We start from the raw sequence: 14,108 nt of genomic DNA, 5'->3' as shown, positions 1-14,108 counted from the left end.
TACATTTTTTATTGTTTTTGGATATAAAGAAATGCCGAAGTTTTCAACAAGAAGAACTTCACAACAGATGACCTTGTTGCTTATATTCTTCATTCTCTTCATCTCTGGACGTGCCTCTCTATTAAATAAACATTAGTGAAGCTAAATTTTCTTTTGGATGATCCTCACTTTCCACTCCCCTAGAAGAGGATTGATGGAAATGAGGAGGGAGAGGCAAGCTAGTGGCTCGAGGATGGCGTATAGTAGTCCGATGATACCGAGTACTTAAGTTAGCTTCTATTATTATTATTATCATCTTGATCTCTGTAATTTGTTTGTAATTAATACCTTCTTTTGTTGCCCAGGGGCTGCAGGAGAAGTCTAATTTCTACGTGGTTTTCTATTTAGTGGATTGTCAATTAGGTTGTATTGTGCTTGTGATGAGTGGCGACTATCTACTTTCCTCACCCTCACAGAACTCTTCTTGACGTAAGGTCTTCTATAGGCTTAGAAATTTTGTTCTCCTATCGATTGCTTTGTATGTTTCGAAGTTTAATATACATTGGTGCTTTGCTTTATTTTTACCTCAAAAAATAAAGAAGCTAAATTGACAAATCGAAGGCACACACAAGACAATAGTAGACCACAAACCAATGCAAGCCAACCAATCACAGCACAAACACAAGATATACGTGGTTCGGCAATATGCCTACGTCCACGGGGCAAGGAGAGGGAAGCTTTACTATTCAAATCAAAGGGGAGTACAGGTTAGGGTTACAAATCTTACCCAAAACCCTCAAATAAGACCAAAAGATCTCTCAAATAGACTCCAACAATAGAAGCCCTCAAATCTCCCTTTGCTCAGCTCAAAATCGCCCAAACTCTTGCCCTAAAAACGAGTTTAGGGTATTTATACAACTCCCAAGCGAAACGGGTCTGGAAACCTGAACCAACTGAAACCCGCTTCGTCGGTCGACCGGACCGGTCGACCGCGATCAATTCCGGTCGACCGACCCGGTCGACCGACCACCTCCAGCAGAACCCCGAAAGAATCCAGAGAGCCCGTCGGTCGACCGGGCCGGTCGACCGACCTCCTTGTGCACGAATCCGGTCGACCGGACCGGTCGACCGCCACCTGTTTTTCCTGATTCTGCTGCTGATGCTGAAATTCCTTCAAGAACTAAGCTAAGGCTTTTTGTTGGAAAGTCAAATGGTCGGGCAAAGGACTAAACTGGACAAATTCAAGAAAGTCCAGCAAAATAGTAGCTAGCTAGTGAAGGTAAATTTTTTGTCTTAGTTTTTGCTTTTTTTGTTATATGTTGTGGTGTTAATGCATAAATTATCATGAGGGTAACTTTTGGGTTTTTTGCTTCTTTTTGTGGATGACACCGACTGAATTACACGTGTAGGAGTGAGCTTAACGTATGCTCATATCTTTTGCTGGATCTATGTTGCTTCTTTATGGCTAAAGAATGTTGTAGGTTCAGTGTTATATCCCCTAACCATGAATTTTTGGCAACAATGGTACAATTTGGTGAGTATATGATGGTACTATTATGAGTTTAACTGTGCATTTTAGCCAACCAGGCTACGATTTTATTTTTGGGAGTATATGCTGATATTATCATACAAATTTTTCTCTTTAAAATTTTCTCTATCCATATATATATTTGTAACTTTATTATTACTACTGTACTCATTCTCTTCAAGTTCTACAATTTAATCTTCGATGGATGCAGGAAAACAGTGGAATGAGGAAACTTCGTGCATAAGTTACACCAATTGCATCGATAATAATAACTGATATAGCAATCTTGCATCTGTGTCTCTTTTTTCTAATGGTGCTATAATGATTGTCACAGAATATGACATGCAAAGCACATTTTCTATTAACACCGTCTAGGCGAGGCGTTTTACTATTGCCATGACCAAATGAATATTTGCAGCCTGCAGTTATTAAATACAATATATGTCTTGCATATCTGATTTCTTATGACCAACCTGAGCCCATTAGAATGATCATATGTGTCTCCTTTATATAATGGTGCTATGATGATTGTCACAGAATAAGATATGCAAATCACATTTTCTATTAACACTGCTTAGGTTATGGATACGCGGCCTACAGCTATTAAATTGATAATATGTTTTGCATACCTAATTGTTTATGACCAATCTGAGCCCATCAGAATGATCACCTTCTCAGATACATATACTCATTTATTTTGGGTCCTTTTTTGGTTACCAGGATTGTGGTTTAGTTGGTTTTAATATATTGGTGTAGTTAATGATTTTTTTTTCCCCTGGCGTCAGATTTATTATCTCATTATTTTCTCTTTATTCTATTTATTGTTTATGGTGCAATGATGATACTCAATACCTAAAACTAGTAATTATCCTTGCAATGTATTAGCGAGGCAACAAATTATCATTCAGTTGAGCAAATTTTTGAGATCTGCAGCCAACATTGGGAGTGCAAGTTTACTGGTGTTACATACAATAATGTAAATGAGAAACATCTGAGCTTATACATCTCATATTACGGACTCAATTTGTGCTATATTTCAAAAGGTTTTATACATGAAAATTAATTTTCTTTAACATATGAGCGTTCTGCATTATATTTTTAAAGTACAAATTACAATGTTTGCAACAAAAAGAAAATTGCAAAAAATCACTAACATAAGAATACATATTTTTCAATTGTCAATTCGATGATTTGCAAGCTTCAGTTGTCTCTTCAAATGTTCTGTTTTCATTTCTGCTTTAACTTGAACAGAGACTTGCTCCTTTTTGTTCTTGAATTTCTTGATATCACTCTCATCATCAGCATCAGTCCAAGCAAAAAATTTGCATTGTCTGTTTGTGTATTTGGCGCAGCCCCAAAAATACCTCCCCTTGTTTATTTCGTTCTTGCACAACTTCAATGGTGTTAGAATTTTACAAAAGCAGTGCACCTTCATTACCCCCTGGGAAGAAAGTGCTGCGGACCCCTTGGAAGAAAGTGACGCAGCGCGAAAGTGATAACCTCGGAATCCACCAAGGGTGTTCTCTGATACCAATTGACGCAGCCCGGAAGTAGTAGCCTTGGAATCCACCAAGGGTGTTCTCTGAATCCACAAAGAACGATCTTCAAATCCACGAAGAACTTCGAATCCACGAAGAAAATATTGAGAAGAGAAATTTTATTGATGAAAAGTTATTCTTCTTTGGGGTTACATGACTCTCCTTAAATAGAAAAACAAATAAGACTCCTAGTAAGACTAGAATTACAAAAATAAAAAGTATCAAATAAGACTCCTAGTAAAACTAATATTACAAAAAAAAAGTGTCAAATTCTATCCTAAAAAGACTCTTTATAATAGAGGAAACAAATCATGAATCAAAATTAATTTTGTTTCCTAATCTAATTTAACTCTAAAATTAAATTTATTTCCTAATCTATATTTTCTAATCTAAATAGACTCCAACTCAGGTTAAGCGTCCTACATCAAAAAGCATATCAACAGATTTTAGTATGCTACAAGTATTGGTAACACTCAATATTGGGTTGGAGATAGTATACGATGCCACAAACCTTGTATATCCATTTTATATTTGCTATTTGACCGTTGGCTTGCTGTTTGTCACCGTCGGAATGCATTTTTATCAATTTCTAATAGGTATGGTTACCTTTATATGATAGTTCCAGGCTGTTTTGTCCTATCTGGGTGGTAACCTCACCAATGGTGACCTTATACAACATTACCCATTTTGCACTTTTACCAACCAAACAAAGGAAATTGAGGAAATCAAAATATATTGTCAGGTTTCTAGCTTTTGAAAACAATAAAAAGAGAAACCTTTTGAAAACAATAAACCAAACAATAGAAATGAAAACATGACATTTCCACCATATCCTTTCCATGCAAAACAAACACAAAAAAACCATTTGGCTGAAAACCTCAAAAATGCACCGAAGTTGTCTTTCAGCATGGTTTTCCGATTTCCCTTTTTTTTTTTTTTTTTTTTTTTTGAAACGAAACAAACAGACCCTCTGAACCTTTATATGACAAATATACATCCATGCCATAAGTTACGTTCCTGCTACGAATGTTCACAACTGTAGCAGTTCCATCATTGATCCGATTTTACCCATTAAGTCTCAAACAGGTCCATATCAAGGGTAGGCATCGCGGGTCATTATCTACCAACATTTGTCGTCAATTTCTAAACCCTATATTGGGACCATTGTCATAACACAAATTCAAATTTCTCACAACAGACTCCAGAGCAAGAAACCCTCACCGCATCCTGGTGCCAGAACCACTCGCAATTTTACTTCTCTTCAGGCATTTTATTATAATCATACTGTGACAAGGCGTAAGGGATACATACAAATAGTAGTAGTTGTGAAGCATTGATGCCTTCTTCAGAGGGGCATGGTCCAGTTCCTGAATGATTATTCTTTCATGCGAAACTAAGGCTTTATAGCAACACAAAATGGAGACGTTGAAAACCTCCAGGTGCTCCATGCAGTCCAAGATAAAAATCAATGCTTCTTTTGTCAGGGCATCACCTTCTGCATCTTCAGCAACTATTTGCAGTGGTTATCTGAAAAGTATGTGAAGTAATACTAGTCATATACCCATATAAAGGACATGATTGCTGCAAATCACTAACGGTCCCATGAAAGACCACTTGAAACAAATGAAGCTGATAGATTTAACATATATTGCCCATGCAAACCTCAACATCGTCACCACGGTGTTCATGCCTCATACTTTGTTTCCATGTAACAAAATGAGAGGACTATCTAGTTCCAACCACCAAACAATAAGTTGCCCGAAAAGGGAACAGGAAATGAACACTGTTTGCCAAACTGTTCAGTGATCCCTAGGGGTGGAAATGAACTAAATAATTAACAAATAGTTCGTTAATTGTTCGAATAAGTATTCGGTTATATTCGATTCGGTAGTTCATTTAACACTAAAAAATATTGAAAAACTTCAGATATGGATATTCAAATTCAGGTTCGAATTTGATAATTTTTAACAAATATGGATACAAACACCTGGGTATTCAATTCAATTTGATTAATTACCACCCCTAGTGATCCCTTGCTCATTTTGGTTTCTATAGTTTAAATGATAAGAAAGAAAAACGCATAGCCCTTCCTTGCATGTTAATTAATTATAGTGTTATCAATCCACGATGTACAATGCAGGGTGCAAAGTCTCTTTACATGCACATGTGCAAAGCGGAATGCTATGTGCACGCCCTAGTGAAGCTAGGAACACACCACACATAAGTTTTCAAGATACATAATGAAGCGTGAAAGAACATGTTTATGAATTTTCACATAAAAAATATGGTACAATAAATAATATCTACACCATACTACAAAATAAGATATTAAATCATAATGCTAACACATCCAACATAGTAGTAAAGTTCATAATTTTCCAAATCAAAAGTCAAATCAAGACTAATATTTAAAAAAATTCAAATTATAAATGAGGACAAGTTAGGATCCTCAATCGAGCTACTAAAATGTCCTAATGGGTTTATTTTCCTTTACGGAATATGACTTATTCGGTATAAAGTCCCAATTGAAATATTAAAAAACAAAAATATATGTGCCATGTGTTACATGTGCCCTGTGCAAATCTCTCCTGCAAGACAATTTCAGGCGCAAAAAGGCACTACTGCCTCCTATGCGGGGCGCCTAGTCACAAGGCGCATGAGACGCAATGAAGTGCGCGCCTTTGAAAACACTAACTCACTATAAAGAGTTGTCGATCCTGAGAGAGGTTCGACAAGAAAGGGGAAATATTTATATGAAAACCTTGACGACCAAATCATATGGTACCGAGACAGATATCATCAGAAAAGTGAGAAAAATACTACAGAGATCCTTATAAAGGGCTTCTACGACTTGGCTCCAACATAGATCATATTTACTAAAAGCCAACACATGCTCATAAAAATGAAGAAAATGGGTAAAATACTCTCCTCAATAATGAACTTCCAGGACTTGACAAAAAATAGGTCCCATGCAAGCCACTAAAGATGTTAACAGATTATAAATAATCAAAAGAAAAGGACAAGAAAACAACTACTAAAAAGAAACGAAATAGAAGCATGTATTTAATTTTAGTCAACAAAAGCAATCCTCGCTATGCTAAAAACACCTTTTTTTCACGCATAACCCACTCAATCTGAATGGATACGAAAACAATACATAACTTAGCAAATATTACCGGAACTTTACAGAAACTTCAATTGAGATTTAGCAATGTACTTGCAGATGTATTTAAATGCAGAAGCAAATTGGTATCCGGAATGGGATGCATGCGTATAACAGAGCTAATCAATAAGAACATCACATGTATCTACATAGCCAGCAAGTACATATCAAACACATCCACAAACACACAAAAATTATAAGCAATCATACATGAACAGGGAGAGCAGTTTATAAGCAAAAGAATGAACCATGGCTTGGAATTAAGATTATGGAATAAAATGCAATTAATTGACTGGAATGTCTTGTAAAACATGTCCTTAGAAATCAAGCCAATGAAAATAATGCAAAAAAAAAAAATCAAACATGGTTAATGAATGGAGAAATAAATAAATAAAGAGCAGTAGGTTAATGGCAGTTATGTATTGCAGATTTATACAGCTTAGCAGGATGGTAGTCACTCCAACTTTCTTTCAATCTCCATTAGATATGCATTGATAAACTTTAATGCAAACGCAAATGATTATAGGCCTTCAAACTTTTACGCTGAGAAAGATTACCAAATTTATCAAATAGTATACCTCTAAATATGTTTCTGATGCCCTCATCAATTCAGGCCCTGTACTTTGACTTCAGTCGCAGACTTATTAACCACACATACGATATGCCATAGACCTATCATACTCCAGCCAGAAGCCACCAGTTTACACCCGCAGAAATACAGTTTTGTGAATACTGTGGCGTAAGTTGTGCTGCAAACAATAAAAATCCAGAAAAATTAACTAAACATAGGAAATTCCACTAGTAGCAGGAGAATTAAATATTTCCATTTTGCAAGGATCAGAGCTAGTAAAATCAGTCTTATGTTCACTTTGATTATGATGTGAATTGACTAAACCATATTGTTGATTATAGCTTAGGTTAAATCGTATTGTTGACTCTAGCCACCTTTAATGACCAAAAACAACTTTGTGTATCACATGTCAACACACATATATAGCTTACTAATCATGTCCGACGCATGGTGCAGAAGCACCTAAAAAGTTCATACAGACCAGAATCAAGACAGCAGATGCTACTACAGAAAAGTGAAGCTAATCATAAGGGTATCTTTTTTCAAACTAAAGAAGTCTGCCTGCGGAGATTTTGACAAAAAATTTGCCGTACACTGCATAGAAAATATATGTAGCAACTATATAAAGAGTATCTCCATTGTATATAAAATGTGCATCGTGTGACCAACTAAATTGAAAAGTGCATACAATTCCAATGAAGACCAGATCTAGGTATTAAGTTTAACTGAAAATAAATTCCAATATCAAAATGGAACAAGTGAAGGAAGCAGTTGTCTATTAAAGCTACGGAAGAGTAGCATCACCAACGATGTTGCTAGTGGTATAAGAAACTTTATAGCATCTATTGCACCCATATCCTTAATTCCTCACTGTCTTAAAATTAATAACTTTTAGCAAACACCCATTTTATCCTTCGTAATTTTAGGTCCAGCAAAGCTCTGGTTCAGAACAATAAATAGACGTGATCCAGCAAACGCTTTGCTTCACAATAATATCTGGTCTTTTGTTAAAGCATAAGGAAACATCAACCTGAATAGCTAAACCTCTTAAACGTTCAACATTTTAACTGGTAAAGACAAGCCAAAGATTAGAACACCAAGCATAACAATCAAAAGGAGTAGTCACCCAGTGATCAAGCAAAGTATTCCACTAACCTCATTGCCAAAAGGAGGGCATAAATTGACAAATAATAATTAGGACACCTACCGATAGCGAAAGCACATGAAGTTCATATTAGGTACACAGACCAGATTCTCTGATAGGGAAGTTTGAAACTATTCAGAAGGTTATCCAGTAAGAGGTCTCTGTGAGAAGGTCTGCTTTGTTAAATAGACATCTGTATGCCTAAAAGCACCTGAAGCTCACATAAGTACGGAGCCAAATTTACTGATGCTACCTAGGAAGCTTTGAAGCAAGACAAATGACTTTCAAGTGAGAGCTCTGCCGGAAATGGTTAGCTTTATTAGATAGAAATTTGTATGACATTCACATGCATATGAACAAAACGAATTAACTATAGCAATATGAAAACATTCAGCCGTCACTGTGAACTATACAAAATTTGAAAGCACTATAAGAAAACAGAACAGTAGAATTGAAGGAAACATCTAAGATCCATTTTAAACAAGTAAATTATAGATCTCATAAGCTTTGACCATCAAATTTATCTAACATGAACATCTTCTTGTTCAATTCAACTCCACATGTTTCTTTTCAGGAATATTGTGCAAATAAAAATACAGCAGATAAACCTAGGGTTTTTCATGAACCCTATCTTATCACTTAATATTACATATCTCGCACATTTCATAGAAAAAATCAAAAAGTACATAAGAGTTATGAACTAGTCGATATGCTCTATCAATAAAAAGCTGGATCCTGAATAGATAACTGGAGACATGATAGTTTACAGAAAACTGATAGTTGATTAGTGCACGTCATGTAAGCTTAATTATTGTCAAAAGTTATCAATAAGTTAGTAGTCATGAGATTGAATTGTATTAAAACATGTGTTATAATAAGATAAATGCACCGACAGAAGCTTTGTATATCCTTTCTTGTCCCCTTTTTCATATATTTACACACAAAAATAGATGAGACCAATATAAAGGGGACACACCACTAACATTATTGGGGAAAGTGGATAATACCTATGCCTGAACCCAGCAGCAAGGATGGATTCCACGAACTTTGAATTTCGATTGAGAGCCAAACTTCAATATGCCCTTAAATATGTTCATTTCATACTCCTTTCATGCACATATTGATACCAAGACGACCCTTTTTGAAGATCATACACTGCAATGCAAACAACTGAGTGATATCATTTTATACTCCTTTTATGCGTATTGATACTAAGCAGACCCCTTTTGAAAATCATACACTGCAATGCAAACAACTGAGTGATATCATTTTTGTAGTGATAAGCACTACAGAAAGTAGCAACTAGTTCCAAATCCGGTGAAATACCGGCTAGTAACATCTTATTCAAAAATATCATTGCTTCATTTGTGAAATGTCTCTTGCACAGACGATTGATTACTGCACTGTAATCTTCAATCGAAACCTCAAACCCCTTTGTCACCATCATCTCAAAGAGGGTTATAGCTTCCTGAGGCTTTCCTTTTACACAATATGCTTTAATTATGGTGTTGTATGCAAACTTTCTCAACTTAACACCCTTGTCCAATAGGGCTTTCAGAAGCCTTTCAGCCCAGTATGTATGGCCATTGTGGCAAAGAACATTTATGAGGAAGTTATATGTAACAGGAGTAGGTGTAAGATTTTGTTGCAACATTTCGTTGTGTATGCGGAAAGCCATTTTCCTATTTTGTGCTTCACAGAATCCTTGTATAAGTGTATTATATGTGATCACATCTACGCCTATACCCTTCATATGCATATCTTTGAGGATATCAATAGCCCCTTGCAGCCTACGTTGCTTGCACAAACCTTTCATAACTATACTATATATGATGACATTAGGCATAATTGCTTTACCAACCATTTCATCGAATAATTGAAGCATAGAAGCAACATCCCCAGCTCCACAAAAAGCATCCATAAGAGTACTGTATGTCACTACAGTAGGAACCAATCCATTAAGCTCAATGGTCTTCTTAAAGTTAAGTGCCTCATTTAGCTTTCCTGTCTTGCAAAAACCAAGAATGAGGGTATTATAAGTGATGATGGTGGGGATTATTCCTCCCGTAAGCATCTTTTCATATAATTCCAAAGCAGCGCTAACATTGCCCAGTTTTACATACCCATGAAGCACCATGTTATACAAAATAACATCCACTGACTGAAAGCTGTTGGTTAATGTATCCAAGATACACCTAGCTTCAACCACCATTCCTTTCTTACACAAACTTGAAAGAATAGCCCCATATCCAAAAGAGTTGAGCAGCACTATTTTAGAGCACATCATATTGCAGATTTGAAGTGCTCTATCAATTTCTCCTAGCTTGCAGTACCCGTGAATGAGGGTAGAATATGCTACTATGTCCATATCCAAACCAATAGCTTTCATCTCCTCAAGAATCTTGTCTACATCACAAATTCTTCCCTGCTTACTTAGACCATTTAAGAGCACACTGTAAGTAATAACATTTAATTGAAATCCCCGCTCAAGCATCTCTTTCTTTATTTTCATTCCAACATCAACCCTGCCGCTTTCACAATGCCCGCAAATGAGTATGGTATAAGTAACAAGATCGGGATCCAGACCCTTTAAGATCATTTCATGAATGAGTTTCCAAACCCAGCTCATAAGCCCGAGTAGACGAAACCCATTTATGAGAATATTGTATGTCACCACATCAAGCTTCATTCCCTCCCTTTCCATATCCTCACACAACTCCAGGGCTTCCTCCATACGACCTACTACACATAGCCCATGTAGAAGACTACCGTAACTAAATCTATCGGGAACACAGCCATATTTAAACATCATCGCAACAAATGACTTTGCAACATCCACCGATCCAGCATTACTAAACCCAGATATTAGGGTATTAAAAATGACTGTACAAAGTGTTAGTTCTTTCCTTGACCTCATCTCTTGGAAGCAAGACATTGCCTCCCCCAACCTCTTCTGCTTACACAAACCATCAATGAAAATATTATGTGTATACTCACTACAAGAAACCCCGCTAGCTCTGATTCCTTTGTAAAGATCAGAAACCACATCAGCAGTCCTTATATTATACATCAAACTGTCATAAGTTGATATCGAGGCTTGTATATTCAAACTATCCATTTGACTAAGGACATAAAGAGCATCATAGATCATTTCGGACCGAGCATAAACATTTGCCAACATATCCCACACAATCCAGTCGCAATCAAAATCCCTGAAATTATTCAATAGTAGTCCACACAGAGAAGTTGCGGAACCAGACCCTACATTAAATAAAAACGACCATTCTAATCAACAAAAAAATCAAAGCACCCATATAATTTGTTCAAATTTACCTTCTTTGTCGATCAACTGCTTCAAAATCCGTCGAACTTCTTTCAGCTTCCCCACTTTTGCCAAGCAATGGCAAGCCACCAAGGTAGAAACCCTAGAATCCTCAGACTCTTTACAGCTATCGTCCTTTCCTCTAATTCTATCGCTAGGGATCTCATTGAGGATGGAGAGGTGAGAGTTCGAATTGATTGGGAGCTCATTGTGAAAATCGAAGAAGGCGACTTCAGCGATGTCGGCGGAAGAAGAGAACTTGGGGAATCGGAGTAAAGATCGCAGCTTTGATCGAGCGAGGCGTCGAAGCATCGAAGAGCTAGGTCTCGAAACATGGAGAATGAATGAATGCGATAAAACCCTAAACCTTCAGGCTGAGGTTTTGGAGAGCGATAGAGATGCTGAGACGCGGATTCGGGTCGGATAGCCAACCAATTAGAACCAGCGCGGTTCCATAGTCCTCACAATTTCTTTCTTTTATTTTATTTTCTTTTTTCTTTTTCTTTTCAATAGCGGAATAGCATTTCATTCAATTAGGGGGTGTTTGTTTCAATTTTTTTTTGGGATATAGGGTGGATTTTAAGTTTTGGGATGTAAAAAGTACTTTTTTTGAGCTTTGGTATTCCTTAAACTTTGTTTGTTTCACTTTTTTTTTGGGATATTGAATCCCTAAATTATAAAAAAAATAATATATTTTTAGGATTTGTGAAATCATCTCTTTTGTTTCAACTTCTTTTTGGGATATAAGGTGGATTACAAGTTTTTTGGGTTTTAGAATTCTCTTTTGTTTCAACTTCTTTTTGGGATATAAGGTGGATTACAAGTTTTTTGGGTTTTAGAATTCCATAACCATATTTGTTTCAAAACCAATTTTAGGATATTGAATCCCCAAATAATAAAAAACTATTATATTTTAGAATTTGTGAAATCCTACAATTGAGAGAGGATGTAGGTTGGATATTGATGTATTAATGCTTATAATATAAGATTAATATAAGATTAATATATTAAATATAATATTATAATAATATAATATTTAATATAATACATCTATTCCTCTATAATTATAGGAGGACCCAAGAATCACTGTTCATGCTTTAGTAAATGCTGCAGTAAATTACTGTAGCATTATATATATAAAATATATTATATTATATAATAAATAATATATATATATATATTATATATTATATCTATAATATAATAATATATATATATATAATATTATATATATAATATATAATATATATAGGAGGACCCAATAATCACTGTTCATGCTGTAGTATTCCAAATCCCAAAATATTATATAATATTATAATAATATATGTTATTAAAATATTATATAATATTATATATTATATAAATTATATCTATAATATATATAATATATATATATATAATATTATATATATAATATATAATATATATAGGAGGACCCAATAATCACTGTTCATGCTGTAGTATTCCAAATCCCAAAATATTATATAATATTATAATAATATATGTTATTAAAATATTATATAATATTATAATATATAATTTATAGTATTCCAAATCCCAAAATATTGATGAAACAAACAAAATATTACAAATTATAGTATTCCAAATCCCAAAATATTGATGAAACAAACAAAATATTACAAATTTTGGTATTCCAAATCCCAAAATATTGATGAAACAAACAAAATTTTAGAGATCCCAAAACATGTAAAAAAATTTATGGATTTCAAATTCTATGGTGAAATCCATATCCATAAATTTTGGGATACAAAACAAACACCCCCTTAGACAGAACAAGATAAATCATGAAGTACAACGGTTTGCAAGTATAGAGGAACACAATCTCTTCGTACTTGGTTTTACCTGGTTCTAGCTCCTAACTGAGCAAGAGAATGAGCGATAGCATTTCCTTCTTTTCTCGTATGAGTGAAAATCTTGAGCTAACATGTTAATATCATCAACAATATGTGCAAATGGAGCTCAAGCGCAATTATTCATCTGCATGGCTGTGGTAACTAATGAACTATCTGATTCAACTTCGACTATCCTAAAGCCTTCATCAATAGCTAACTATACGACTTGTTCAGTAACCTTTAATTCACAAATGATTAGATAAAGCAATTGCTCAATGGGATGAGAAATCACCTTCATTACAAACTTCTTTACTGTCTCGAATCACCTATCCAATAACAGCAGACCCGAGATGAGGATTACACTCAGCATCACAATGAACTTTCACTCGCCCACTCTTAGGCTGATTCCATGCATAAGCAGTTATTCCTTGGCTAGCTTGCATACTTGATGAACCTCGGCAAGATAATCCAAAGCTCTTGAAACAATGAAATTAGCATCCTACACTTTATTTTCCAAACACCTTTGCACTTTGCGATTTAACCACAAAAACTATGACATAACTATCGCATTTTTCTAGACCATCCAGCCCATAACATTCTAGGACCAAACTCCACCATTGTCTCACCAAATTAGTAACGTTTTGCAAATGAAATAACACTGGGAAACAATATTGCCATACCTGAACAATGACGGGGAAAAAATTAGAGGAAATGGTCCTTTGTTTCTAGCTCGGAATCACATAAAGGACGACTAGCATCAATGCTAATATGACGATGCAACAAAGAATTTTTTGTTGCAACAATATCTCTACCTTCTTTCCACCCAAAAGCACACTTTTTGGTATTTTACATGCTCAAAGACTCTAATATTTTTCACTAACCCTCCTACAATAATATCATCTTTATTATAAAGAATCTTATAAGCTAAGTAGTACGCGCTTCTCACAGTAAAAGAACCATTTTTCTCCTCCTTCCAAATAATTTTATCTTGATTTGAATGTCATGTAAGA

At 35.2% G+C, this 14,108-nt stretch overlaps 1 protein-coding gene across 5 annotated transcripts; it reads right to left on the bottom strand.

Annotated features, from left to right (window-relative positions):
• Positions 2,571–11,655, bottom strand: LOC109839949 (putative pentatricopeptide repeat-containing protein At1g13630). 5 transcript variants are annotated; one of them, XM_020408419.1, is made up of 5 exons: positions 11,257–11,655; positions 8,931–11,184; positions 6,787–6,957; positions 4,267–4,572; positions 2,571–3,089 (listed from the first exon to the last, which is right to left on the bottom strand). In XM_020408419.1, exons 1-2 carry the CDS (start codon positions 11,555–11,557, stop codon positions 9,104–9,106), a joined length of 2,382 nt encoding a protein of 793 aa, XP_020264008.1. In that variant the 5' UTR covers positions 11,558–11,655; the 3' UTR covers positions 2,571–3,089; positions 4,267–4,572; positions 6,787–6,957; positions 8,931–9,103. The 5 variants fall into 5 exon arrangements, with proteins under 5 accessions (XP_020264008.1, XP_020264009.1, XP_020264010.1 ...); XM_020408420.1 differs by having other exon boundaries at positions 4,357–4,572; XM_020408421.1 differs by lacking the exon at positions 2,571–3,089 and adding an exon at positions 7,987–8,220 and having other exon boundaries at positions 3,971–4,572.

This window comes from Asparagus officinalis, chromosome 5 (assembly GCF_001876935.1).
Source record: "Asparagus officinalis chromosome 5, Aspof.V1, whole genome shotgun sequence".
NCBI classification, from domain to species: Eukaryota; Viridiplantae; Streptophyta; class Magnoliopsida; order Asparagales; family Asparagaceae; genus Asparagus; species Asparagus officinalis.
The sequence above is the reverse complement of the archived record's forward strand: the minus strand, read 5'-3'. Positions and strand labels throughout refer to the sequence as shown.